Here is a 27,702-nt window from a genome sequence, read left to right on the forward strand (position 1 = left end):
TGTTGGCTAGCCTGATTCCTTATTGCCTTATTCCCTTACACATTTAAAGCTTACTCTGCAACTTATTTTACCTTGGATTGAGTTGCTTTTGTGTGGCCTTGATCATTTCGGGTTTGAGGTCTGCCTTGTCAACATTGAACAGTTGATTTGCCAAAAGATTAGGGATGACGGCAGCCCTCAAGTGTTCTATCCCAACCTTGGAATTGGAGTTCCAACTATGCTGGAACTCCAGCACAAAGTGGGACTTGAAAGATCATATTGCAGCTCCTTGTGGAACTCAACCCCCCCCAAAGCCCCTCCCCCACATTACATTTTTGCGAAAAAATGGGCCGTTATTCACAAAAATGGAGGCATTTTTACCTTTCCCCAGGGCTGGGGAAGGCAAAACCAGCTTTGTTTTTGCAAAATAAAAGGCCCGTTTTCTACCAAAAAATGGCATTTTTGCCTTTCCCCAGCCCTGTTGAAGCCTGCAGAGTGCTCCTAGGGGCCGGGGAGGACAAAAATGTTTTTTTTCTTACTTACCTCTTTGAAATCTTGGTGTGTCTTATACATCGGTGCATCTTATAGTCTGAAAAATATGGTAAGTACTTTTAGGATTTCTGGGAGTGCCAACAAAGGGGGTTAAGGTGTTACACTTTTCAACCATTCTGCATAGAGCCAGCTATGCCTTCTTCCAGATGCTCTCTTCTGTCCTCTGACCAAGTTTCTATTTTCTTGCCTCTTTTTTTTTTTTGGTACTAAATATCATCCAAAACTCACGGGCTATTTGGAAGATTTTACTCAAACAACTTAAAAATAAAGTTGTTTTTGGGCAAAGTCCAGAGTTTTATGGAACATGCTGATCCCTCGTTCTTGTTTCTTGTTGGCTTATTTTGGCTCCGTCTTGTCAGGGTTCACCTGGTGAGTTTGTTGTTGAAGGGGATGAAGGCAGCTTTGAATGCGGCTCAGATTCCTACTGGTTGGAAAGATTCCATCCAGGGAGCAAGTAGGGCAGAGAGGGAGAGAGAGAGAGAGATGCCTGGGTGGAATTTTCAGAGCAGCTGCCAGTCACCGCAGATACAGATAGAGGTCTTAGTGATCTAATTCAGCCTGTTTTATAAGGGGCGTCATTCATTCACGTCTGTCGGATCGAATCTGTGTGGTGGTGGAACAGCAGCAGGAGGTAAAGGAGCTTGTGCTGGGAGTGGTGACTCAGGCTGCCTTAATGCAATTTGAGTCCAAGGTAGCAAGAGTTTTAAATTGCTTCCAAATGCATCCATTAGCCTGTAGAGAGCATAAGGACAGGCGTCCACAGATGTTCTTGTTTTAGTGACTGCGTAACTGACTGCCTGTTCAGATCAGTAGGACGTCTCTCTCTAGGTTACATCCTGTGTATAAAGGGTAGGTTAGAAATGTCCACTGTTAAGATTGATTTAAAGGTGGGGAAATGTAAAAAAATGAAACACTTGCAGTTCTAAGAACAGCTAGTATAAAATAGTTATTACTGGTTCATAATCATTATTGGTTAGAAGTAGTATGCAGGTGAAGAAAGCTTACGGCCACAATCGACCCCCAAATTTAAGTTGCTAAATGAGACAGTTCAGTGACATTTGCTCCATTTTATGACCTTTCTTGCCACAGTTGTTAAGCCAATCACTGCAGTTGCTAATCACACACACAATTGTTAAATGAATCTGGTTTCCCAATTGACTTTTGACTGTCAGAAGGTCCCACAAGAGAATCACCTGACACCAAGACATTGCATCGGTCATAAATATGAGTCAGTTGCCAAGCATCTGAATTTCGATCACATGGCCACGGGGATGCTGCAATGGTCGTAAGTCTGAAAAATGGTCCCAAGTCCCTTTTTTTGAGTGACATTATAACTTCAGTCACTAAACGAATGGTTGTTAAGTCAAGGACTACCTGTATTTGTAAGATTTCCAAGTAATTTCTGTTTGACTTTAGGGTTGTCTTCTGCTTCCACCACTGCCAACTCTGGGGATGCTTTAATTCTATACTGTTGCATGACTACTACAAAGAACAATAGAGGAAGATTAAATAAAGCTGGCAGTGACCTTGGAGGTCTAGTCCAGCGCCCTGCTCTGCTCAAGCGGGAGAACCTGTACCATTTCAGATCAGTGACTGTCTAGTCTCTTCTTAAAAACCTCCAGTGATGGAGTGCCCATGATTTTTAAAGGCAAATTGCTCCACTGGTTAATTGTCCTCACTGTTAGGAAGTTTCTCCTTAGTTCTAGGTTGCCTTTCTGATTAGTTTACAATGATTGTTTCTTGTCCTGCCTTCCGGTGCTTTGTAGAATAATTTGACCCCCCTCTTCTTTGTGGCAGCCCCTCAAATACTGGAATACTGCTATCATGTCACCTCTAATTATTTTAAGTGAGTGAGTAAAATACAGAAGGTAATCAGTTGAAATAGGTTGGTAACTTGTAGTTTTCAGCTTAGATATGACCACCTAATCTACTTATTTTTAATATTAGTAATCCATTTTTTTCTCTAGGAGCTTAAGATAAACTCTCAGGGAAATCCTGTAACTTAGATGGGCTAAGACACTGACTGGCCCAAAGTCACCCAGTGAGTATCTATGGCTGAAGGTGGATTTGAACTTCCATAGTCTTCCCATAGTAGTTATTCTGCCACATACTGACTCTTTCATTGCTGCCTAATGAGCTTCTTTCACATTTTGAGAAATAAGCCTAGGCTTGAAGCACACACTGTAACAACTACTATGTGCAAGGAAAAAATAGCTCATTTCAAAGAACTGAGGGGAAAAAAGGATTGTGTAAGACTTTGTTTTCATTGAAAAACACTTTTCAGAATCCTGATAACAGCAGAAATTGTCTATAGTCAAACTTAATTAGCTCTATATGCTTAATTGGCTCTATGTGTTTTGGCTCTGTATCCCTTTTGCCTTTTGAACAGATAGTGTACGCAACAAATTATTATTCAAGGAGACTCATCTTGACATCAAGAAGTTCTACAAAGATGACTCAGAATTAATTGATCTCAGAATAGTGTTGGAAAACAGTGCATTAGAAATAAAAAAGGAACACTGAGGAACCCATCAATGAGGGGTTTGAGCACATAGTAGACAACATTTTCAAAATTGACCATAATTGGTATGTGGCTCCAGCTAAATTGGGAAAACCAGCTTGTATTCTTTCAAGTGCTAGAAAAATAGTCTGTAGTTAGACCCTCATTTATTCTTTGGTTTTGTTCTATACTTCCTCTAGAAGAGAATAAAACATTTGAAAAGGTAACTTAAGACTTTAAGACAAAACCTTTTGAGAACAAAATTCTGGCAAAGTACAGAGACCCTTTCATGCGAGCAGAGAAGCAGAAACAATATTGTATTTGTTTTAGCCAACTATTTTATCAATGTTGACTAGAGGGTAATCTATTGTGACATGCTGTTACCAAATTATGGGTATCAATCTATAAGCAGCGGAGCAGTGGCTACTTAATGGGTCTCTTTTAGTAGTGTGTGTTCAATAATTGCATTCAACATCAGGTTGCAAATAGATGAGGGTCGAAGTTGTGACATCGCTGCCCATATGTCCTTTTGACATACATTTGGTTTTCAGCAGTGCTTGATTTTCAAGCGCACTTCATTAGAAGTTCACCCTATTGTCTTTTTATCTCCTTATTGTGTCTGCGTAAAATAGATATCTGTAGAATTTTCATGCATAATATTTAAAATCTGCCTGAAAAGAAACTTCTCTCTCTCCTGAATTATTGCTGGAACCATAGCACTTCACAGATTTATTTGGCAAGTCTCTGCCAGCAGAAGGAACGCTGATGTCCTAAAGCAGGGGTACCCAATCCCTGGGTTGTGGGTCACCACCGGGCTGTCGCCTATTCGGAATTGGGTTGCATGAGCTAGCTTGGACCAGCAGGCTGCTCATGCAATTTAACCTCTGTGTGTGCCAGCCTGCTACTTGCGCAAGGGCTGCATGTGCGTATGCACGCACACCAGCCTGTCACTCACCTGGTCCAGTTCCCCTCTCTCTCCCTCCCCCCCAGCTAGGCCGCCCAGCTGCAAAGATTGGAGACCACTGTCCTCAAAGGTTTCCTATATGTGCATGCTAAGAAGCCTTTCAAGATCCGAGTTGTCCCATGGCATTTTTCTGCAGTGATTGTTTCTTCAAAAGGTTAGCTTATGAATATTAAAGCTTGCGTGCCCAGGTGAGACCATTATCTGCATCCAGTGCATCTTTGAAGGAAAGACCAAGGAACTGGCCAGTTCCCCTTGTGGGTCTGAGCATGCTATGATTTGGAGGACAACGACAAAGATATGTAGGGCTGCCACCGTTCCCTGCAGGGGGAAGGTGATGGTATGACCTAGTTGTCAGGTGTGATTGTGCCTCCATTTCAGAAATACTTGAATGGTTCTGACAGCTGGCAGCACCTATCTTGCTGGCTGGGAAAGGTCTTTGTCAGAAAGTGTGTACTGCAGAATGGATGCCCTTAAGTTGAAGGCTGTATAGTTGAGAGAGCCTGATCGGTAAAACTTCTATAATAATATGATATTATTATTCAGTCTTTCACTCTGTGATACAAGGCTCAGGTATTTGAAATGGAGACTGAGGGAGAATGATGCTTGTCATACCAGCCATATATCTGGAACTTAATGTCTGCTAAATTTCCCAAATGGTTGGTGCACACCCAACTATCCTCTATCCTAATGCATAGAACATGAGTAAGATAATGAATCTCACCCAACAAAACCTGCACAAATCAGTGCACTAGTCTTTAATAGGGTCAGCAGAGATTATTTTGTTTATGTTGCACCAGCCCAGTACCCCTCTGGAAACTAAAGCAATGGACACGCCCAGGAGAACTACTTACTCTACAGTCACTTGTTAGGTCATTTAGGACAGGGGTCTCCAACCTTGACAACTTTAAACCTGGTGGACTTCCCCAGCCAGCAAAGCTTGGCTTAAAGTTGCCAAGGTTGGAGAGCCCTGATTTAGGAACCACTAAATGGAGACTTCATGCTTTTTATACCTTCCAAAAAATGTATGTCGGCAGCTTTTATGTTAACTTTTACTAGTTGGGTGTGATATAGGAAAGCCTTTTCTCTGTTGCTTAATAGGAATCTTCTTTAATGGCAACAAGGCTGATCTGTCCGGATTAGCCTCTTTCCCTTCCACAGGTCCCAAACAGATTCTACCCTGATGCTATTCGCAGCCTGATATTTGCTAACACTTCCACTAGGGAAGTCCTAGGCTTGTAAGGATCTGGAGGAAAGGGTTGCCTAGGGGATGTGCACAGCAGTGGAAGTTCATCCGGTGCTGCCAACCGTAGTAACAGCCTAGGCCCCAGGAGGGTAAGCGGTGCATTCAGCTTGGCCGGGGAATGACTTCTCAGCAGATGCTAGTGGCAATCTTTTTTGTTGCCTTTTTTTAAGAAGGCGGTTAATGGGAAGGGCAATGGCTCGAGCCCAAAGAGATGGTGGGTGCTTGGTCACAGAGGTCTTCTTTGTGGTCAAGTTTCTTATTGCCAGAGATCAGCATGGATTTCAGAAAACGGGGAGAGTTGTTTGCCCAAGTAAATAAATCAACAAACACTAAATACAGATTTCCTCAATGTGCTTGTGTCCACTTGTTGTAATTCACATGTCTGAACTCTGCATTTTTTAACTGCAGCAGCTGTTTCCCTGGTGCAACTTTCTTGGCAGCCCTCAGTCAAGCTACAGGGGTGGGAGAGATGCATTTGTGTGGTCCTGTAACTCCATTCGAAAGGCCTAGAGTGAAATGACTGCTTAAAAATTTAGGTTTTGGAAACTTTTTGACTAAAATAAAATAAAATAGGAGCTCATACGCCCGTAGAGGTTCTACAAGGCTCAATTTCAGTGCTGTTCTAAACAATGTATGAACCAGAGATGGGCTGCTCCCAGTTTGGCCCGGTGTGGCCGAACCGGTAGTGTGAATACAGGCCTGGTTCGCAGAACCGGCAGGGACACAGGCCTGCCACGCCCAAAAATTGGTTCTCTTGCTGCCGCTGGGCTGCCACCATTTCGGATATTAGTGATGGCACATGCACAGTTCACTGTAAATTGTTCTGCGTATGCGCAAAGAACAATTTACATTGAACAGTGCACGGGCACGTCTGGCATGCAGGTTGCAAAAGTAGTGAAACCAGCAGCAATCCACTCCTGGTCTGAACCTTTACAACTGCACACTTTTTAAAGGTATTCTGCACCTGAGAAATCTTGTTTGACTTGGCATAGAAAGGCTGTTATTCCTGTCAGTGTCTAATAGCAATTTCTGTAAGTAATCCCTGTTTGCTGCAAGTACAAAGTTGACCACTGATGGTTCTCCTGACTAAGATCATCTCCACTGTCCGAAGCGAAAAGAAAAACTTGATCCATGAACATTTGATCCATGAGCAAATAAGGTTTCTCAGGTGAAGAATACCTTTAAAAAGTTGTAAATGTTCAGACATTTTTTAGTACTGCACTGAAATTGAACCTTGTAGAACCTCTATAGACTTAGGGACTCCTATTTTATTTCAGGCATACTGCACAGAAAAAAAATAGTATTTAGCACTGAAACCATGAACCATGTGAGAATATACACAATACAATTTCAGAGCATCAGGTGAAGACTGGTCAGACTAGCAAACTGAAAATTTTCTAATTCCACAAAAGCATTTTAAAAAGCATGTGTAGGCAATCCTTTCAATGACTCCTGGAGATTGCCTGGACAGCAGTTTTCTTGGCAAGTTTTTTTGGGAAGTGGCTTACCATTGCCTATTTTCTAGGACTGAGACAGAGTGATTGGCCCAAGGTCACTCAGCTGGTTTCATACTCAAGGCAGGACTAGAACTCAAGAGTTTCTGGTTTCTATCTTGATGCTTTAACGACTATGCTAAACTGGCCCTCTTTTAAAAACAGTATTTTTGCCTATATTTATCGCAATGCAACAAACACAGAAATTGGGGGGGGGGGGAAAGACCATACTTATATAGCCCATTTTTTGTGTGAAATTATTAAGCTTTACACCATCTGCAAAGTTTAACCAAGGGTCATGTTGTTAATAAAATATGGGACATTTACATAAATGACAACATTAATGTACAGTTAATATAACAGACATTGTCACAATACAACAGATTTTTGTACAGGTAGCTAAATCAGCTATTTAAAAATTATTTCCCAAAATGACAAAATTTGGGGTATTTCCTAACTACTTAATGACAAATCTTACACTTTTCTGTGATCTGGAGAATATGAGGTGCTTGTGTTTGTTTTGCGGATCCAGATTGGAAAAAAATGACAGATTTATAGCTTATCTTTTTTTTTAATCTTTAGAACTATTCTGCAAGTAGGAGTTGAAATGTGTAGGTAATTCATACAGTTCCCATGTTTTGATTCCTCTCCACCTATCCCACTTCTTTCTTGACCCATTTATAAATATTTTAGTTAGGTATTGCCTTTGTACCATGTGATTCACATGCATTATGCAAATGTACTGAAGTCTTTAGGCACAGGTTGTAACCGAGAAAAGAGCAAGATACCTGAGAAAAATAATTTCCCCCCAGTTAGTTTACCCAACCTCCCTGCTCAGTTACAATTATGGCTTGTGTTATTGCTGAACTGCTCCAATCTTTATAGCCTTAAACCAAATGTAATAAGCATTTCTAAACATGGTTCATCCTGTAATGATGTTTTCTCTTTGTTAAAAATGAAGATTTTATGGTGAGGACCTTAAACTCTCAAATAGGTATGGGAAAAGCCTCTCTTGCTTCTGAAATGTCTATATATTTGCATGATACTCTTTCATGATCTTTCCTGGAACCACAAAATCTCTTGTGGCATACACCTAGCTTCCTTCCCATTTGACTTGACTTCTTTTCCCTTGATTAGTTTGATAATTTCCTTCAATTTTGGGGGGTTTTGTGCATATTTCCCCAACTGATAACCATAATCCCTTTGCTAATACTCATTTATTAAAACTATAGCCTAAATTAATATTTTCTAGTCCAAAGATGGAAGCAAACTGTTGAGTATTGGAAAGAGGGGAAACATGTTCCTATTTCATCTATTTCCCATCTCAACCCTTACATTTCAATGCAGACTGAAGTATATGTGGAGGGATATGAAAATAATTTGTCCCAGTCATACTGACTTTCTGACTCAAATGGTGAGATGTCATGTGCAAAAGTCCTCGTTCAGTTATTTACAATGATTTAATATTCAACTTTGAACCCAGTCGGGCCTGATTTACCTACACCAGCTGAAATCCAGTTCAATGAGTCAGCATGCTATCACATGCAGCAAATGGTGCAGTAGCAGTATTTAAATGTGGCTCTCATTCGAAATCATACAATTCAGGCTGCGTGTGTAGTCAGCACGGAGCTTGATTATTGCTTGCAACTTCCAGTTCTAAAAATGATACGCACAAATATACAGTCTTTCTATACAGAGATCCCTTTAGCTGGAATTCCCTAGTCCTATTTCTGTGCGTGATGCACATAATTCCCAGGCAGACGGTGGTCCAGATCATAAGCACCAGATCAGGCATTTCAGGCAGTTTTTGCTATAATAGCGTTGACAAAGCAAAGCCCAGCCCTTTATATACAGCTGTATTGCAGAAATGAGAGAAATTCTATCTGCAACAACCAGTATCATAGATTCCACAGTGTGATGGTCTTGGCGATAATAATTTGCACAAAGATGTAGGTAGCTGTAAATATTAGGACAGTGTTTCTCAACCTTGGCAACTTGAAGATGTCCGGACTTCAACTCCGAGAATTCCCCAGCCAGCATTCGCTGGCTGGGGAATTCTGGGAGTTGAAGTCCACACATCTTCAAGTTGCCAAGGTTGAGAAACACTGTATTAGGGACAACAGGTTATGTTTCTTTAAATACAAAAATGGACAGCCAGAGCTAGTTAAAAACCGAGGCCAAAATAACCTAGATCTGTTAGGTAGCATATTATTGTATCTTCAAAACTAGCTTTTTTTTAAGCTTTAGCCCCTACTGAACCTGCACGTCTGAATGGAAAAAGCAAAAAGCCGGATCTGTTTGCAGCATGGCACTCTGGTGGAATCAGCTAACCCAATATTAAACAGTTTGAGTAGCCAAAGTTGAGAGAAATTGGAATTTCTACATTCATAGCCATTTTTTTTAAACAGTCTGTCCTCTGGCTAAATGCCAACTATAGTTTGTGCATTCTTCTAAGTGATCTTCTGGATGCTTAGAAGTGAATTTCCCCCTGAGTTCTCCTTTCTGATGCGTACCTAGCAGAATAGCAGCATCCCACCTCAGATTCTGCTCATCCGTTTTCAGCTAAAACCATTCTGGCATGTGAGTTATTTTTCTTGCGTTTTGGATAAGTTTGCTGAGGTGGTGGAAGAGGCACAGTCTTCAGAAGCCGGATGAAGCAGCCACGATGGGCTGCCGGATGAAGCAGCCACGATGGGCCCATTTCAGTGCAGTTCAATGAGCAGGGGCTTTCCTTAACAGCAGGGCCGCGGATCTTAGCAATTACACTCTTGAAGTTACATAAACGGAATGAAGTCTTCTGGCCAAAGTGGACTGCAAATCCTGGAGGGGATCCAGGCCCTGAACCCTACTGTTCCTGCCATAGATGAGCTGCCTGAACGATTCCTGCTGCACCAGGGAGTTCATATGCTTGAGAAAAAAGCCTTCGCAAAAAGAGGCCAGTTCTGGGGCATTATGGATCTATAAAAAACAAAGGGATGCTGTGATAAAACACACATTAGGCAGCTGTCAATTATCCCCCCCCCTCTCTCCCACCCTTCTCCCTCCCAAAACAGCTTTATCCTGATAGCAAATGCCTGAGAGCATTTTCATCCTTTGGTTAAAAAATACTGTCGATTTTGTCAGTGTGTTTGTGTCCACCCAATTTTTGCGTGGTTATTCCACGGGGATATTTTGAAGTGATTAAAATGCCTCCCCTCCCAAACGCTCTTTTCTTCTGCTGCTTGTTGAGCCAAAGTTAAGGAAACCTTAAAAGGGAATGAGCAACTTGTCAGTGGAACTGGCAGGCTAATACAGGCAGTCCTTGTTTAGCGACTATTCACAGGTACAATAGGGATGAAAAAGTAACTTTTTGACCAATTTTCACAATTGATGACCTTCTCGGGGCAAGTTCATAAACAGAGTCACAGTTTCAACTTAGCAACTACTTTGCTTAACAAGTTGCCGGCCCCAATTGTGGTTGTTAACCAAGGATTACCTGCTCCTCTTTGGTCATGGAAGACTGCAATTAATATGGAAGAATGATGATTAACTTCCCAAGAATGAATAATGTTAGCAGTCAAACAAATTTGAGGCATGTATGATGGGTCTTATGAAGAAAAGAAATAAAGTAAACCGAAGTAAGAGAGGCCTGGATCTTCATATTCAGCTTCATATTCAGCTGCCACCCATGGAATTGTTTATTATTTTGCAATACTTGGTTTCCCCCTATAAACAGGGGAATCTTTCTTAAGTCTGGCCTTGTCTATAAGACCTCTTTTACTGGTTTCCAGCTTCTGATGCATTAAAGGCCGTTTTTCCCAATTCCTCTCCTAAGATCTGGCATTCTTATACATGGAAGTTGACTAGAATGTCATCTTTACCTTGGCATATTTATAGATGTGAACACAACTTTCAGTATTGATGGTCTGAGCACACAGTATCTCGCAGTGGCGCTGGAGGCCATCCAACTGGAATAAACTTGCAGCTGAGAGCAACTGGCCGGGATGAAAGAGAAGGCATTATTTTAACATTTTGCTCATTCCATTGACATTCAATATCTCTAGGTTATCCCTGAGCTGAAGTCGTCGTTTGGGTGACATGCAAAAAAAATTATATATCTTAAAATGTAACACATTTTAAAAATGAAAAATATCAGTGTATATTAAAAAAATAATAAATGCATTTTTAGAACTAAAAGTATTTACCGGGAATGGAAGAAAATACAGAATAGGTCTCACGGTCTCATTTATTGCAATCTCTTGAGACGGGCCTTTCAAAAGAATGTCAACGTACACGTAGGAATATGTGAGAGGATAAATTTTGCAACCCTATAAATTTTGGGGACTATTCCAAAAGCTGTCTTTGCACAATAGTTTTTGTCCTGATTTATCAATTCAAATTGTTAAAGGCATCTGAGTCAGAGAGATACACTAGCAATTGTGAGGGATTAAGTAATTCCTCCAAACTGCATTTTCCCAGAAAGTTCGGAATGCTTAATTGAGGAATAATATACCCTAATAATGCCTCTGTCCAAGGTCGTTGGGATGGGAAGTTTTCAATATGATAACATATAGTTTCCCTCAGATCAACATCAAATCCTGGATATGCCCACCTTTGTGTGAGCACATCTGTATGTTTGTGACAATGTGGATGGGGTTTGTTATTGTTGCCTTCTAGGATATTTTTTCACCTTTCCATTGCATCTTTAAGTGTCTGCATAGTTCTATTATAATTCATTGTCCTTAATTTTTCAAGACAAAGGCTAGGCAGTGCTGTAAGTTATTGAAAAGTCTGAAAGATTATCAACATTGTTATTTGTTCATTTCTTGCATTTATTATTTTTATACACAATTCAAGCAAACATATACAATACTCCTTCCTCTTCCTATTTTCCCCACAATTATCCTGTGCGGTGGGTTGGGCTGACAGAGAGAATAACTGGCCCAAAGTCACCCAGATAGCTTTCATACCTAAGGCAAGACTAGAACTCAGAGTCCCCTGGTTTCTAGTCTGGTGCCTTCACCATCTACACCAGTGGTAGTCAACCTGGTCCCTACTAGTGGGCGTTCCAGCTTTCATGGTGGGCGGTAGGGATTTGCTGTAACTCTGCTTTATAAATTTTATAAAGTAAAGTTTCTTCCCTACTTTATAAATCACCATTACTGTGGAACTGGTGGGCGGTTAGAAAATTTTATTACTACCAGAAATACAAAAGTGGGTTGACTACCCCTGATTTACACTAACCATCCCTTTCTTGGTACTATGTAAAACAATTCCAATCTTCCTACAAGCGTGAAATATTTCCCATTCCAACTAGTAATCCCCAGAGATATTACAAAGATATTGCAATGGTGTGATGGCTGCATTTTGTGTATATGTGAAACTCTGCAGTTTAACTAAGCTCTTCAAGCTGTTAACTGTGTTGTTCAACCACAAGTCCCAAGGCCCTTACATCTACGTGCCTGACTCAGAGGTCTCATCCTTGTTGCTACCTCAGCATGATGAAGACTAACTTCCTTATCTTTTTTCTCAAGGTTATTTCTACTTGATTATTCCCAATATCTGTCATTACTTTAGCCTTAGTGCTTATCTTTAATCCCCTCTGCTTTGCACTTTACATTTTATAATACTCTCGTTAATCTCAAAGCTGCCAGAGGGAGTTCAGATTGTTCCTCTCTCTTTTTTTGACTATCACACCATTTTCTTCTTTTTGACTGTCCCACACATAGTTCAGCGCTGCAGGCTATCTCCAAACAAATCAACAGTCCCATCACTCGCAGTAATGGATGGCTTGAGATAACAATTTCAAACTTTAGCAATTTGGGGAAAGTTGAAGTAAATTAAGAGCATAATTCATCATACATCAATTTATATCCTGCTTTTCTACCTAGAGAATCTCTCTGGACACGCATTGAATCCAAGTTGCTTATTCAATCTACATTTCTGAAAATCAGTCTAGAATATTTTCATCACTTTTCCATCAATCAAAGTAATTTTTATGCTGTTTTGGTTTGCAAACGGATGAACAGTTTTAACTCTAGAATTCATTTACTGAATGTGCAGACAAGTGTTCCTAAAATTAGCACAGGTTCTGTAATGAAGATACATTAGCTATAGGTCAAAAGTCAATGAGAGGCAAATGCTCACCTCTAGGATATCAGCTATGGGGATTTCCATGGCTTCCATTCCTCCATAATATAAATACTGCATCAGCATCTATAAGAAGAAAGGTAGAGCATTAGGAAGTCTGTAGTTTCACTTAAGAGGAACATACAGAAACCTTCCACTACTGAAATGAAAGCAAATGCAGCATGTAGCATTAACCCTCCCTTAAGTACCACAATGTTTGATGTTACGTATGTTGACAGCAGCAAGATTACTTTATGCACAAAAATGGAAGAACCCTTTGATTTTCACAATAGATGGAATGGCTGCAAAAGTTGACGGAGTTAGCAGAGATGGCTAAATTGACCGTTTTGATTAAAGAAAAAAAATACTATTGTTTCTACTTGGAAACCACTTCTGGACTTTGTGCTTGAGGGAAAAATGAAACTTTGATTTTACTGATTAGATAGGTTTGTTGTTATAGAAATGCCTAGTTTATATTATTACGTAAAATTAAAAAATGGAGGTTTGATGTTATTATCTTATTCTACTGCAATAGCAATAGCAATAGCAGTAGACTTATATACCGCTTCATAGGGCTTTCAGCCCTCTCTAAGCGGTTTACAGAGAGTCAGCATATTGCCCCCAACAATCTGGGTCCTCATTTTACCCACCTCGGAAGGATGGAAGGCTGAGTCAACCCTGAGCCGGTGAGATTTGAACCGCTGAACTGCTGATCTAGCAGTAGCCTGCAGTGCCTGCAGTGCTGCATTTAACCACTGCGCCACCTTGGCTGCATTAAAGGGAGTCAGAAGTTAACGTCTTTTATTTCTTTTTCCATTTTTTCCCTACACTTTTCCCTTCCTTGCTCCCTCCCCTATTTTCCTATTATTTTCCTTTGTATTTTATATTATAAAGTTTTTTTTTAAAAGTTCAACCCTAATGGACAGATCTGGCTTGCAAAGACTGGTGTAAAGTTAACAAACCCTGGTCAATAGAACCCTAAATGCTTCTGTCTTCACCTAGTTCACTGCAACATAACTGCAACCAAAGGTACTTTTTTTTCCAAGAGGCAGAAACTGGACTTGGGAGGGAAAAAGCACCTTGGGAACAACCATGACTTAGATGACTAAGACTCTCCATAGATATTGTTGTGGCCCAGCAGGTGCCGTTGGAGTTGCCACCAGACTCCGGCAGCGAGGAGCCCTCTGAGTCGGCTCTGGAGGATGTGGAGGACCCTGGATAGGGTTCCGACTCCGAGCAGGGCGCAGAGAGGCTGGCTGGCCACCAGGAGGCACCTGAGCCTGGGACCAGTGGGTAGGAGACAAGGGAGAGTGAGCTGGAAGTGAGTTGTTCCTGGATGCACACCATCGAAGAGCTACTAGGCGTCAGGAACAATTATGCAATTACAGGAGGTAATTGCGCTCAGCTGGTGGTCATTAGGCCCCTCTCCAGACTATAAAAAGCTACTTGTGTACACGCCCCTCTTTGCAGAAGTCAACACAGAATCGAATGTCAGAGAACTTTGTGTGAGCTTGGCAAGCTGGATTGCTGCCAAGCCTTATCTGTGTTTATTGCTGCCCAAGCTTGTCTGTGCTGGGTTGCTGCCAAGGACCTGTTTGTCTGTTAATTAAATGCCGTAATTTATCTCTGGCTCAGAGTGTGCTTTGGTGTGGAACGGGGTGTGTGTATGTGTCAGAACAGATAGATATCTAAACTCATATAACACAAATGAAAAAGAAATGACTGTGAGTTTTCTGGGTCTCTGGCTTTTACATATTTTCACTTGCTCTATAACAGGAGTGTCAAGCTCACATCATCACGGTGGCGTCACGTGACACATTGTGACTATTTTTGCCTTCACTAAACCGGGCGTGGGTGTGGCTAACGTGTGACGCATCCGGCCCGCAAGCTAAGAGTTTAACACCTCTTCTCTATAAAAATGAATGTATTAATCCTATGTATTAAGATTTTACCGATCTATTTTTTTCCATGTCAAAGTCAGCTTTATTTATTGTCTTTTAACAACATTCCATATGCAAGGTTATGTATCTATGTAAAAATATTCCACAGTCATGTTTGGGGATTTTGGTTTTTTTTTTACAAGAAAGCCTCATAAGCTTTCAATTGCCTAAGTGGATTTAATATAAAGCCAGCAAGATTTTTTGCTCTATTCATATTTAATTTGTTTAACAGAGCATGAAACTTATGTCTGGGAAGCTTTGGTTACTATCCATGGAATATACTTTTGCTAAGTAAAAGGACTATTCTTCAGTATGTGCTTGCATTTCAGGAAACCTATAATGGGGGGAAAAATGAACTTTGGGTGGATCTGGTTTAATCTAATGAAAAAAACAAACAAATAAATTGGCAGGATTTTTTTTACTGTTGCTGCTGATTTGGCCTCATCCCATGGACATAAGCATAAACCACTATCTTTAGTCAGAGTTAATCATTGCTCTCTTATTGTGCAAATGTGCTAAGTATCAGAAGATAAAGGCATTCAAAATCACAGCTCCACATTTCAGTGTCGGAAAGAATAGACTGAACTATTTTTTGCAACCCACCTTGAAGATATTATATCTCATGTCACTAATTTCCACAATCTTACTGCCTTGGCTGTCTTGCCCTGTTTTATTGGTCATCAGTGTCTTAAATCTGTGAAAACAAGCAGAGGTGATTTCTTAGGAGGTTTTAAAAGTTTATTTGCTTGGATTATGTTTTAACTGATAAAGTATAAATGCCTTCCCACCACCCCACCCAATTCCATTCTTTGCATTTTCAGGATCATCAGCCTTCCTAGCAGAAGCTTTTTGCAAAAACAAAACAAAAAATCAAACCAAACCAAACCAAACTAAAAACAAAACAGACCTAACAGGTACTCTCTGAATTTATTGGAGAATTCTTATTCTAATATCTGACATTGAAAACCAGACTTTCTTCAAGCATGGAAAGTAGTTGCAGAAATCCAGTTCAGATTTAATTTGAAAACTAGGCTGAAAAACATGAACCAGGGATTATGATTATCTGTTATCTCAGCACTGGACAGATATAAACTGGATTTGTAGTTAATTACAATAAAACAACATTGTAATTCATCCCCCCTTATATATATATGTATGTTGTGTTACTGTAAAACTGTTTTGTACACTATCCCAAGAGTGAAATTCTAAATGCACAAGAACAAATATTGATATAACCTTGCTTAAATTATTACTACTCATAATAGTGCAACTTATGCTTACAGTTAGTGGCAGCAATCCAAGCAGGCTAGGCCAGCTGAGGTGGAATAACTACAAAAAGATTTTCTCTGCACAAATATCATCACAGTTATTACAGCAGTCTAAGTTTAGTACAAAGACACCAAAGTCATTTGTGCCGCTAGCAAGAATGGTGGATTAAATCCTACACTATGAATCTGATATTTAATAAGAGTGTAGCCCTCTTCAAACCAGATTGAAATGGTTTGATGGAACATGAACAATATTCTAAGACTATCTTTGATCAGAGTCAAATCTCAATGTATTGGTCCTCATCCTATTCAGTATATTAGGAGTTTTTAAAGACGAGAGCCTGAGGTGAATTTAACCGAACTTTATTGCAGAAACCAACACATAACAACAGAACACGAACAGGGAGCGGAGCCCGCCTGACAGCTATTTATATTTGACAGCTGTCAGGCGGGTAGCCAATCAGCAGCGTGTTTTTGTCCCGCCGGCCGGCGCGCCAGAGCCAATCAGAAGCCTCGGGCTCTGGCTACGGCTGCCAGCTGCGTCAGGAGGATGCAACAGGAGTCCCGAACCCCTGCACCTCAGACCAGTACCAGTCTGTGTCCTGTTAGGAACTGGGCCACAAAGCTAGAAGTGAGTAGCGGGTAAATGTGTGAAATGAAACCATCCCCCCACCCAAGTCCATTGAAAAATTGTCTTCCATGAAACCAGTAGATAGGATATTTGAATGAGATATATTGCAGCAGTCCCCAACTGCTACAGTATATCTCATTCAAACATCCTGTCTACATCTTCTGAAATGGAGAGGCAGGGCAAGGAGCCATCTGCATATTGATTTGACTTCAGTCCCTATGCTGATATACTGTAGCTATCTCTTGCTTTATTAGAAATGGGGTACAGGAATTAAAGATAAATTAGCAGAATCCAAGGAAATTCCATGGCATAACTGCAACCATCTACCAGCATCAGATAGGTTAATCCTGCACAGTCCAAGGTAATGAGATTAACAGAATGTAACCAATCACATAATACCTCCCATTTCTTTCAGCAAGGTTCATCTCCTTGCTGTTGACCAAAGTACTAACATAAACCCAGATACAAATTGCAAATACAATAAAAAACTACAGGATCCTGATCAACAATTACTCTATTGTGCAGAAAACTGCAGGAACTGATTTAAAATATTACATCATCTGTGCTGGCTAAGTTTCTTTAGGTGTGACCAGAGAAATTTAAATTTCAAGGAGATGGTATCTTTTTTTGTTAGGGAGAAGAGAAATCTACAAAGCTCAGGACAGAAATGAAGTCCCCTTTCTATTAGACTTAATAAGTCAAGAGGGACAAGTGAGAGGTCACTTAGACTTGGCCAATATTTTGTTTATATTCTCAAATTTCAGTTGTTGGAGTGCTTTCAGTAATAACTGAGTATATGTAGGTGGAACTGAGTACTTCCATAAAAGGAAGAACATTTAGTGTGGACCTTAGTCAAAGTGAAGATATACTATACAAGTTGATCTTTCAAATATCTCAGAGATATCAAAAGAAACTACAGAGTATTCTATCACATCTTGTCTAGAGCCAGAATGGTATTGGCTTCTAACTCCATGGACAATATTGATATAGTAATGTAAGTAGTGGTAATAAAGAACTCTTAAAGTCAATCAGATATAGTATATTATTATTATTACTCTTACCAGTTTAAAAATGCAAACTTTATAATTATCATATGACCTCTAACCTTCCATGTTTCTGCCTGGAAACAGTGGCAGAAGTTCCTTTTTATCCATTCTGGACTTGTAAATATTGTAAATCTATTTTCCAGCCACACTTGAATGGTTTATGAGTGATGTGGACACATTCTTGTCATTTGTCTGATCTGGATCCAAGCACAATCCTCTACTGCCTATGCTATTTTGGAATTTGGAATTGGGGTATAATTGTTCTATGCAGTACAGGGTGGTATTACAAACAGAAAACAGAATAACAGAGTTGGAAGTGACCTTGAAGGTCTTCTAGTTCAATCCCCTGTTTAGGCAGGAAACGCTGCCCCATTTCAAACAAATGGTTTTCCAATATCTTCTTAGACTTCCAGTGTTGGGGCATTCACAACTTCTGGAGTTGTGATTAATTGCTCCAACTATCTGGAAATTTCTCCTTAGTTCTAGGTTGCTTCTCTGCTTGATTAGTTTCCACCCATTGCTTCTTGTTCTACCCTCAGGTGCTTTGGAGAATAGCTTGACTCCCTCTTCTTTGTGGCAACCCCAGAGATATTGGAACACTGCTTTCATGTCTCTCCTAGTCCTTCTTTTCCTTAAACTAGACATACCCAGTTCCTGCAACCGTTCTTCATATGTTTTAGCCTCCAGTCCCCTAATCATCTTTGTTGCTCTTCTCTGCACTCTTTCTAGAGTCTCTGTTAATTGCACTTGCAAATGACCTTTGGAAGGATTGGGATGGTTGTGGTCACTTATCCTAAGTTTCCTTGATTTCTCAGTGCCTTCTGCTATCATGGTTATAGTATCCTTCTAGAGTGGCTTTGAGGTTTTAAAGGGAAAGACATGATGTTTGGATGGTTCTCATCCTTCCTCTATGGTCTTGTCCACTCAGTGTGAGAGTGGGGGTGGGGGAAACCTACTTTGGAGGGTTTCTTAGAATTCTACTCTGTTTTGACTCTTCTTTAACATCTACAAGTAACTTCTCAAAAAGGTTATTTGTCAGTACAGGATAAGGTATCATCCATGTGCTGTAACTTGGGAGATCCTTTGCATAATTCAGTACCAAGTACTACTCGCTGAGGGAGAAACTCACCTATTTGAAGCAGTAACCAAGAGAACTTTATGAGCATAGAACAGTTTTCCTTCCACTTGAAACGTCACATCAGACATATCTTTGTTATTTAGAAAGTGAGGATCTGCATAAAAGAGAAAAAAAGAGGAAGTTTAATTACATTTCATTGTAGAAAAGCAGGATAAGAAACCAATATCCACCCAATAACTGCTGATTGAAGGTTAACTATGTTACCTAGGCGGGCTGGCAGTGTCTTTCTGATTTCAGGAATACTGGGGATGGGGCTGCTTCCATAGCAGTGAGTAAAGATAGCTGCGAGATGCTGGCTGATTGAGTCATTCTGTGAATAGACAAGTTAAAGAATAATATTATTCTGTTTCTATTATGCATAGGAGAGCAAAATATAAAACACCTGAATTCATCTCTTTGCCAAGAGAGTAATTGCTGAATGCAATTCTCAGAGGGAAGAATAACTAAATCTGCACTGACACCTATAACTATAATCCAAAATAAATAAAATTCCTTTCTCAACCTACAAGTGGCATCTTTTTTACCAAAGGCCCATGAGTTTGAGGGTTCTGCACAGTATCTCTGTTTGATCCTGGTACTTCCCTCTTCTGGACTAAGCTCTGATGTTGCTCCTGAGAACTGTTGGAGCCACTCTCCCAGTTTAGGATTCACAGACCAAAGTGCTTCTTCCACCACTGACCACTTTGGCCTTTACTTTCCACATACCTCCACCTATAAGGGATCTGAGGATCTCTTGTACCTAAGAAATATAAAGTTAACTCAACTAGATTTTCTGAAGTGTTTTGCCATTTTTGTCACATTCCAATTTCTGGAAAGAAATAATTGCGAATACCAGAGGAGGATTGATCAACAAAACTATATATTTTGTAAAGGTATTGGTGGTATTGAGATTTATATATTTATATAAATGGAACACACTGAATTGTAAATTTTGTGTTCAGTTGTATGACAGAAAGGGAGAGTTTAAAATATTATTAACCTGTGGAGGTGAATTTATGAATGAATACCTTTATTAAATCGTGACCCGACAAAAGCGCGAACGTCAAAAGCGCGCCGACAAAACCGCGGTGCTACAACCGCGATGTCAAAAGCGTGCCGACAACAGCGCGCTGACAGAAGCGCGATTTAAGTTAAGGTAAGGTTTAGGGTTAGGTTTAGGTTTAGGGTTAGGTTTAGGTTTAGGGTTAGGTTACAGCGCGCTTCTGTCAGCGCGCTGTTGTCGGCACGCTTCAGCGCACATTTGTCAGCGCGGTTTTGTCAGCGCGGTTTTGTCACTGCGGTTTAGTCAGGCATGCTTTTGTCGTTCGCGCATTTGTGGTGGAACCTTATTAAATATCCACTCATTACAGATAAACCAAAGAGAAGCTGTCATACTTTGGTCCTGTCATGAGAGCTGATTCACGTGAAAAGACAATCATGCTGGGACTGATCAGTGGAAAAAGGAGAAGAGGCCACCCTAGTACCCATTGGCTGAACCCTATAAAGCAGTGGCCCCCAAACTTTTAGGCACCAGAGACCAGTTCTGTGGACCAGAGGTGGCATGGTTTTGTGTACTGCCTGCATCCCACGGAAGGGGCTTCACTTGTTTCCATGGCCCAGTTTCATGAGGTGACCAGAGGTTAGGGAGATGACACCGGGATGACCATGGCACATCTGAAGGAGGCGGTGTGAAACAGAGGGGCATGGAGAGTACTGATCCACAGAGTAGCCAAGGATTGGACATGACTGAGTGGCTAATGATGACAACGACAGATGATTTAAATTATTAGAATCAGGGCTTCTAGTACAAAAGAGAGCTTTTTCTTCTGGTCCCTGTTTGTGTTGCCAGTAAACAAGCATAAATACATATAGCTGGGATGAGTGAAAACCTAGAACTAATTATGATTTTTCAACAGCTTAAACTCCTTTTGGTTAGGTTATAATTTTGGACCTCATTGTAAATATATTATCAAAATGGCTAAGACAAAAAGAAAACCCATCTTACCCTTTCCCAAAACAGCTTTTTCTCAACAAGTAGACAGGTGAGGCTAAAAGCAAGGGACTGCGCCAAGAAGTTAAGTACAAAGCAAAGGGGAGCATTGAGTTTCAAAAACCAACCATTCTTTTAAAACTAGTTCTCTGATTTCACATCCATTTTCTAGAAGAATAACTAATGAGACACACATGCTAATTTGTTAGCCATGAACATGTGAAATCTGCAGCTGCCTTTTTGTTATATTCCCCATTATAAGAACTCAGTGATATTGCTGTATTCACATTCAGGAAAGCTTAATCCAGATGGTAAGTTTATTCTAACTGGCTTAATTTTTGTCCAGTACGTGACTGTAAACTGTGAGACTGTTCAGCCCTTTGACTTCTTTCACATTTCTGATTGAACTATCATTTCATTGTCAGAAATATGCAGCTCTGAAGGTTGATCAAGGAGGAGGAGGATACCTAGTAGATTTCTACCTCTGAGTGTTTGCAACTTCAGAAGAAGAAAGTCAACAAATCCAGCTGCAGAATGGATGCAAATGAATGAATGGATGAATGAATGAATGAATGAATGAATGACTAGGAAGTGCAAGCAACCTAACAAGCAATAAGAGTATGGTAGATGACTTGACAATTGGTATCTTTGAGATCTACCCTAGTAATCCAGTGCCAGTAGATGTATTTCTTCATTTAGCATTATTTGCATGTCTTGCCCAGGCCAAAGATCACCAAAATGACATAAGCGTTTGAGATCTCCGGATTTCTGCATCAAGAATGATGTTATGAAATGAGGCAAAGGAGATGAAGTGATGTGTAAAGTTTTAGAATAGCTTACTTTGGTGGTTCTGAGAATTTCAAACATTAGTTTCAGTCCTTCAGTCACTAACTCTTCATTGTATTCTTCTTCTTTAATGGTGACAAATTCCCGTAGGAGATTCTGTACCACTGAATAACGAGACTGATAAAAAGTTGTTCGTAGTGACTCAATCCATACATGCAGCTTCCATGGGATTCCTGGAACCATTCCGAAAGAAAGGAGAAATACAATTTTATTAATAAATGTGGATATTGAACTGTTAAAAGACAAATATGTACTTTGTATAAAACCAAATGTTTAGTTTTAATGTTCTAATAGCACCAGAAACTTATTTATAGAGTATGACACAGGGCGGCACAGGGAGGTATAAAATTCCAAATAAATATACGAGAGGTGATTATCTTTTAAAGGGTACTATAAAAATAACAGAACTTAAGAGAATTAAGAACCTGCTTTTGTTTTATATTTATGTACATGGATGATATGCTGGTATCATGGATGCATGATAACAGGTCCCACAGTGCTTTCACTATGAAACTATCTATGCAAATGATTAGGATGGATTGTATGATTATCTCCATTGCCACAAATCTGCTAATGAATAGACATCTCCATTGCACAAAACTATGCAGTGTATTTTAGTTATGTAGGAAGAATTTGAAGGCATGGTACTGAAGCAATTCCAAGACTATTCTAATCATAGCACAGAATTAGCAGGAATAACTCAAGGTCAGATAACACATTCGTTCAATCAAGTAGTGAGCTGTTCTATTTCTTCTTTTCTTTTTATCAATTTGGAAGCCTACACATGATTTCCTAATAAAGTAGACCGGTAGGTTTAATCCCACTTTCTGCAATTGCTGTTTAAGTTCTCTGCTGTCCATGCTTCTGAATATCCCAAACCTAGCTGGTAAGTTGTACGGTATCATGGAATGCTGAGAAAAAAAATATTAGTAGGGTTTCTATTTTCTTATGAAAAATCATCATCAATAAGTCTCTCAGCCTTCCCAAACCCAAGAGACTGAACTGGATTTCATAAAAGCGTATCCGGCTGACATTTATGGAAGTTCATCACCAACATGTCTCAAGGGCTTAAATGAAGCAAAGCCATGTTGGATTACCTGGAGAATTATTCTAACCAGAATATAATTGGAATTCCTATCCCTAGTTCCAATTCTAACCACAACCCAAGAGCAGGTACACCAGGAAATAAGGTTACTTACAAAACAATATGGGTGAAACAGAGAATCAAGAAAAAAAACTTGCTTCTTTAGTCAGAACTAAAATGAAATGTTTCTTTTGCTTCCTCAGCTTGTCAGGAAAAATGAAAGGTGAAGAAAGAACTCCTACTTTTAAAATGAGAAATTTGCAAGAATGCTCTTTTTCATACAAGAATAAAGATTAGAATCCAGATGCTTTTTTTTTCTTTCTTAAACATCATTTCAGTTCTAAGGAAAGAATGCAAAGCAGGGCAGAACCTCTATCCGAGTTTGAAAGTAGAAAGAAGAAATCCAATCATATATGGCTTGTTACCAAATGACCCATTTTTACATAGCTGTTTAAATGACAAATCTGATTTTAATTTGTGATTAGTCCAATATTCTTAATCTAATGTTTTCAAACTTAATTTAAAAAGATCTTGCACTGGACCTCATCTCATTTAAACTGCAAAAAACATTTGAGCAGATCATATGCCCTAATAATGAGACAGCTCTTTCATTTTAACGTTCATTTAATGCATTTTCAAAAGGTCTGATCTCCTTAAAGAGGAAGATTGAAACTCTCCAAAGTTTTAAGAAGCAATTTTCCAGCACTTAAGAGGACTGAAGCACATGTGGCTATTTCTTAATAGTCAATCTTTATTTCAGGACAATATATCTTTATTTCAGAATAATGATATCAGTGCCAAAGCTGAAGTTTATTTATTACCAAAGCATTCCTCTATTACTGTAGTTCAGTTATTTGACCAATAATGTATATTTTGCAGCACAGTCTACAGCATTAATTCAATATAATAAAAATGATTCTTCAGCTTTTTCTAAACATTCTTCCTGGAATAAATTAGAATGCAACTAATTTTTTACAACATACATTATCTTGTATGCCAATGGATCAAAAAGCCCTGCCTTAATGTAACTTCTGATTCTCTTTGCAGCAAGAATTAGTGTAGAGGTAGGAATATAAGCTACTACTTTCTATTTCTTTTCATTCTTTTTGCACTCTCTTTTTCTTTTCTTTTTTCTTTGTTTCCTTTTTGTTTCTTTTATTAAATAACTCAAGGTGGCAAACATATACAATATACTTTCCCCTTCCTATTTTCCCCACAACAACAACAATCCTGTTTGGCGAATTGGCCCGTGAGAGAGTGACTGGCCCAAGGTCACCCAGCTGGTTTTCATGGCCAAGACGGGTCTTTAATTCTTGGTCTTTTGCTTTCTAGCACGGTCCCTTAACCACTAGACGTATTATTTTTAATCTTCTTTTAAAAAACTTAATAAAAAATTATACCAAAACAAACCCTGCCTTGTTCACTTCCTGAACTACTGTCATAAAGTTCTATGTGAGGGTGCCCATCAGGAAGCCACTTTGTCCAGAATGCAGGAGCAATAGCAATAGCACTTATATACCACTTCATATTGCTTTTACAGTGGTTAAGTGGTTTACAGAGTCAGCCTATTGCCCCCAACAATCTGGGTCCTCATTTTACCCTCCTCGGAAGGAGGGAAGGCTGAGTCAACCTTGAGCCTGGTGAGATTCAAAGTGCCAAATTGCAGGCAGCCAGAAGTCATCAGAAGTAGCCTGCAGTACTGCACTCTAACCACTGCACCACCATGGCTCAGTAGTGCAGGTAATTACCATTACTTTGCAAGATCTTGCCTGCAGAAACCCAGACAATCACTAGATGGCAGCAAAGAGATTACCGAAGCCTCCTCTTTGCTGTCATCTAGTAGTATGATACATAGAGAGAGGGGGGGGGGGAGAGGGAGTGAGGGAGGGGGAGAGAAAGAGAGAGAGAGAGAGAGAAATGTACAAGAGACTTAAGGAATGTTTCCATGTCTTACAATGATAAGAAGAGTCAAAAACAAAATCTTACCAAGTACTCTCAGTTCCATTGTGATATCGACATAGCCATGCTCGGCACTGTAATACATGGCCTCCTGTAATGCTTTCATTCTGGTTTTGCATAACTTAACTTGGCCCTCATTAGAACTTCCTTGGCTGGAAGTATCACTTTCCACACCCTCTGCTAAAATCTCTTCCAGGGAGAGAACATCTCCCTTTGACTGCTGTGGTTGGGTCAACAGCTTGCGCAGAACATTTCTGTAAAGTAAAAAACAAAAGGATCTGTAACTATACAGATCTGGAAACTATGAGATAACTCAGTTTACTCTGGTAATTTGGTTAGTAAATGCCTACTCCCCACAAAAATAATTTTAACGACGTCAAGGAGATCTTTGTAGACAAGCAAGAGAAATGCAAAGGTGGAATTTAGCAACATTATTTCTTTTAATTATTTTCTTCTTTGATTACTGAAATATTCACTAGGCCACATATAAATTTATACTATAACCACACCTTGCAATTTAAAACAATCTTTTAAATTGCTACCAGCAGCTACATTCTGTGAATTGAACGTAAGGATACAGTGTGTGTATTAATACTGAGATTTTTAACACTCATAACTAATACAAACTAAAGTAGAATGAGAAAGGAAAAAGGAAAAGGGAAAGGCGAAAAAAAGTATAAAGTAATAGGAAGATAAAAACAAAAAAGTAGATACATATATTAAAAAGATATTAAAAAGTTAGCTTTTGATCTTTACAGCAGGTTTAAGTACAATAATAACCTCTCTGACTAAGATTATATCATGATTTTCTGTTTTCTATATCTTGCCTAACCATCAAAGACATAAATCACAACTTCGTTTTTTTTGTTTTTTACACAAAAAATCCACAAGGAGTTGTATCTTTTGTCAAGGACTGCAAAAGGGATACAATTTTTTTAAAAATTCTAAATCTCTCTTGCAGGTACTCTTCTTGTTGCTGTTTTTTTCCTACCCCAAGATGCTTGAGCCCTTGGTAATTTGTGTGTTTTCTATTACTGTTTGAAGTTCCCGGCCAATGATTCTCCATTAAAAAATAAATAACAAAAGATACTAATTTGGAAATGATGGTAGCAAAAATATGAATAGTTGTCTGAAAGTTAGAAAATGATTAAAAATATAGTGATGCTAGGATACTGAAACTTGATGAATACAATTGTTTTAGGCTACAGAAATATCCTGGCAAAGCTACTGTTTCTATCATGTGATACCTGGCAAATGAAAAAAAAAAGGAGAGACCATTATTCTCTGAACTTTCACAGAAGTCCATAATCCACAGTGTCTTTTGCAATGTTATTGAACCATCCAGAGGCCTTTCTTAATGTCCCGTGAAAGAGCCCAAATAAATTCCTTGCTCCAGGTGCTGATATAAAGCACAGAAGGAAAAAGAGGTGACATCTCTTTTCCTATCATCCATGGGGCACAACTGACTACACTTACCAACCTATGCCTATGATTTACCTGTGTCCATGAGCAGCAGCATGGCTGAAACAGTTCATGTCTTCATGAAGTGATGAGGAGATCCCATTGGCCTCCAGCATACTCAGAAGGGGATCAGCTCCTCGGCTCAGTAGCAAACTGACCAGTTCATAGTTGCCTAGAAATGCAAACAGTTTATGTTTTTTTTTTGTAAAATTGTAAGATAGCAGCTAATCTTTCTTTCCTTCCTCCCTCCCTCCCTCCCTCCCTCCCTCCCTCCCACCCTCCAATTTTTAATAGTGATCCTGTATATTTGATAAGATGTGGTGATGAAATCTTGCTATGCACATACAATAATGTGCAAACATTTGTGGATATTTATATGCACTTCATTATTTTCTATTATAGTTTCCATTCCCCCAAAAGGGAGCAAGAATCATGCCAAGTGGATCTATGTGCATACACTAGGACCACATATTATCTTGTATACATACACTAAGTACAATTCATCATTTCATAATCCTACATAGTCTCACTGCCCCACTGCAAATAGGTTGCCAGGAACTGCACGCCTGTATTAAGTACAAAATATTTGGCATCTCTGAAAATATTGTTTCTTCCAAATTTGGGTTTTTTGGCACTTCCTAGTCAGACTGAAACTCATATAGATATTGGAGGCAATTGTTGTTTTAAGATCATGTATCCACACCAATATTTCTCAATAACTTTAAGACATGAAAACTTCAATTCCCAGAATTCCGAGTCAGCCAATACTGGGAGCTGAAGTTGCTGAGGTTGAGAAACCTCTGAACTTCATTAGGGATGAAAGTGCAACACTTGCTGAAACTTGCCTGCTGCTGAGGCCAGTTGAAGTGGTGTCTCAGCATAGTTGTCTTCTCCACTGTTGACAGCAGAACCTTCAACATGGGCCCCTGCATCCAGCAGCAACTGTAAAACAACAACAACAGGGAATTCGAAGAAGAAATGGAGGCAGGGAGACTGCTAATCATGGCATATACTTTCCTTGGTTGCCTGTTGTAAGACCTACACAGTAAGGTTACTAGATGTGGAGTGCAACATTCAAGGTGGTCAATAGATGGCAGCAAATAATATTTTGTAAGCCTCTGCTACTCACTGGTGGTTATTTGGAATTTTGCAGCCCGGATTTGATAGTTCTAACATACAACACTTTTGGAATTCAATTTGCCATCTCTAAAAGTTTTCTCTGTCTTTTTTTTTTAAAAAGCTCTGGTAATATTCAAAGAGACAGCTGTATGTCAGATGCATAAAAACATAACATTTCCAGCTAGTTCTAAAAAAAAGTGGCAGATATGGAAAATCATTTGAAAATATGCTTTGAATTTGGAGTTGTTCTTAAATAATTGTATCCATTTTTGGATTCATGGCCTCTCTCAAATCTCACCAGCTGAGCACCATTCCATAAAGCTATTTGGATGTATTCTACTCCAATCAGTCTATTATAATAAGATATGAAACTGAAAGAAAGAAGCAGCCTGCACCTGCTTT

The 27,702-nt window shown here is 39.5% G+C and overlaps 1 protein-coding gene across 1 annotated transcript in view; it reads right to left on the reverse strand.

Moving 5' to 3' along the window:
• Nucleotides 1–8,812: 8,812 nt before the first annotated feature.
• Nucleotides 8,813–27,702, reverse strand: part of ABTB2 (ankyrin repeat and BTB domain containing 2) — a 141,989-nt gene continuing 123,099 nt past the window's right edge. The window contains exons 8-17 of the mRNA XM_087719645.1: nt 27,027–27,123; nt 26,218–26,353; nt 24,748–24,974; nt 21,672–21,850; nt 19,067–19,172; nt 18,854–18,956; nt 15,383–15,473; nt 12,858–12,926; nt 10,592–10,705; nt 8,813–9,689 (exon numbers count right to left, since the gene is read on the reverse strand). Of these exons, the coding sequence (XP_087575771.1) occupies nt 9,492–9,689; nt 10,592–10,705; nt 12,858–12,926; nt 15,383–15,473; nt 18,854–18,956; nt 19,067–19,172; nt 21,672–21,850; nt 24,748–24,974; nt 26,218–26,353; nt 27,027–27,123 (1,320 nt within the window). The 3' untranslated portion in view covers nt 8,813–9,491. The remainder of the gene's footprint in view (nt 9,690–10,591; nt 10,706–12,857; nt 12,927–15,382; nt 15,474–18,853; nt 18,957–19,066; nt 19,173–21,671; nt 21,851–24,747; nt 24,975–26,217; nt 26,354–27,026; nt 27,124–27,702) is intronic.

The sequence above is a fragment of the Thamnophis sirtalis genome, unplaced genomic scaffold (genome assembly GCF_051295495.1).
Source record: "Thamnophis sirtalis isolate CommonGarterSnake01/CBP01778 unplaced genomic scaffold, rThaSir2_p1.2 scaffold_1, whole genome shotgun sequence".
NCBI lineage: Eukaryota > Metazoa > Chordata > Lepidosauria > Squamata > Natricidae > Thamnophis > Thamnophis sirtalis.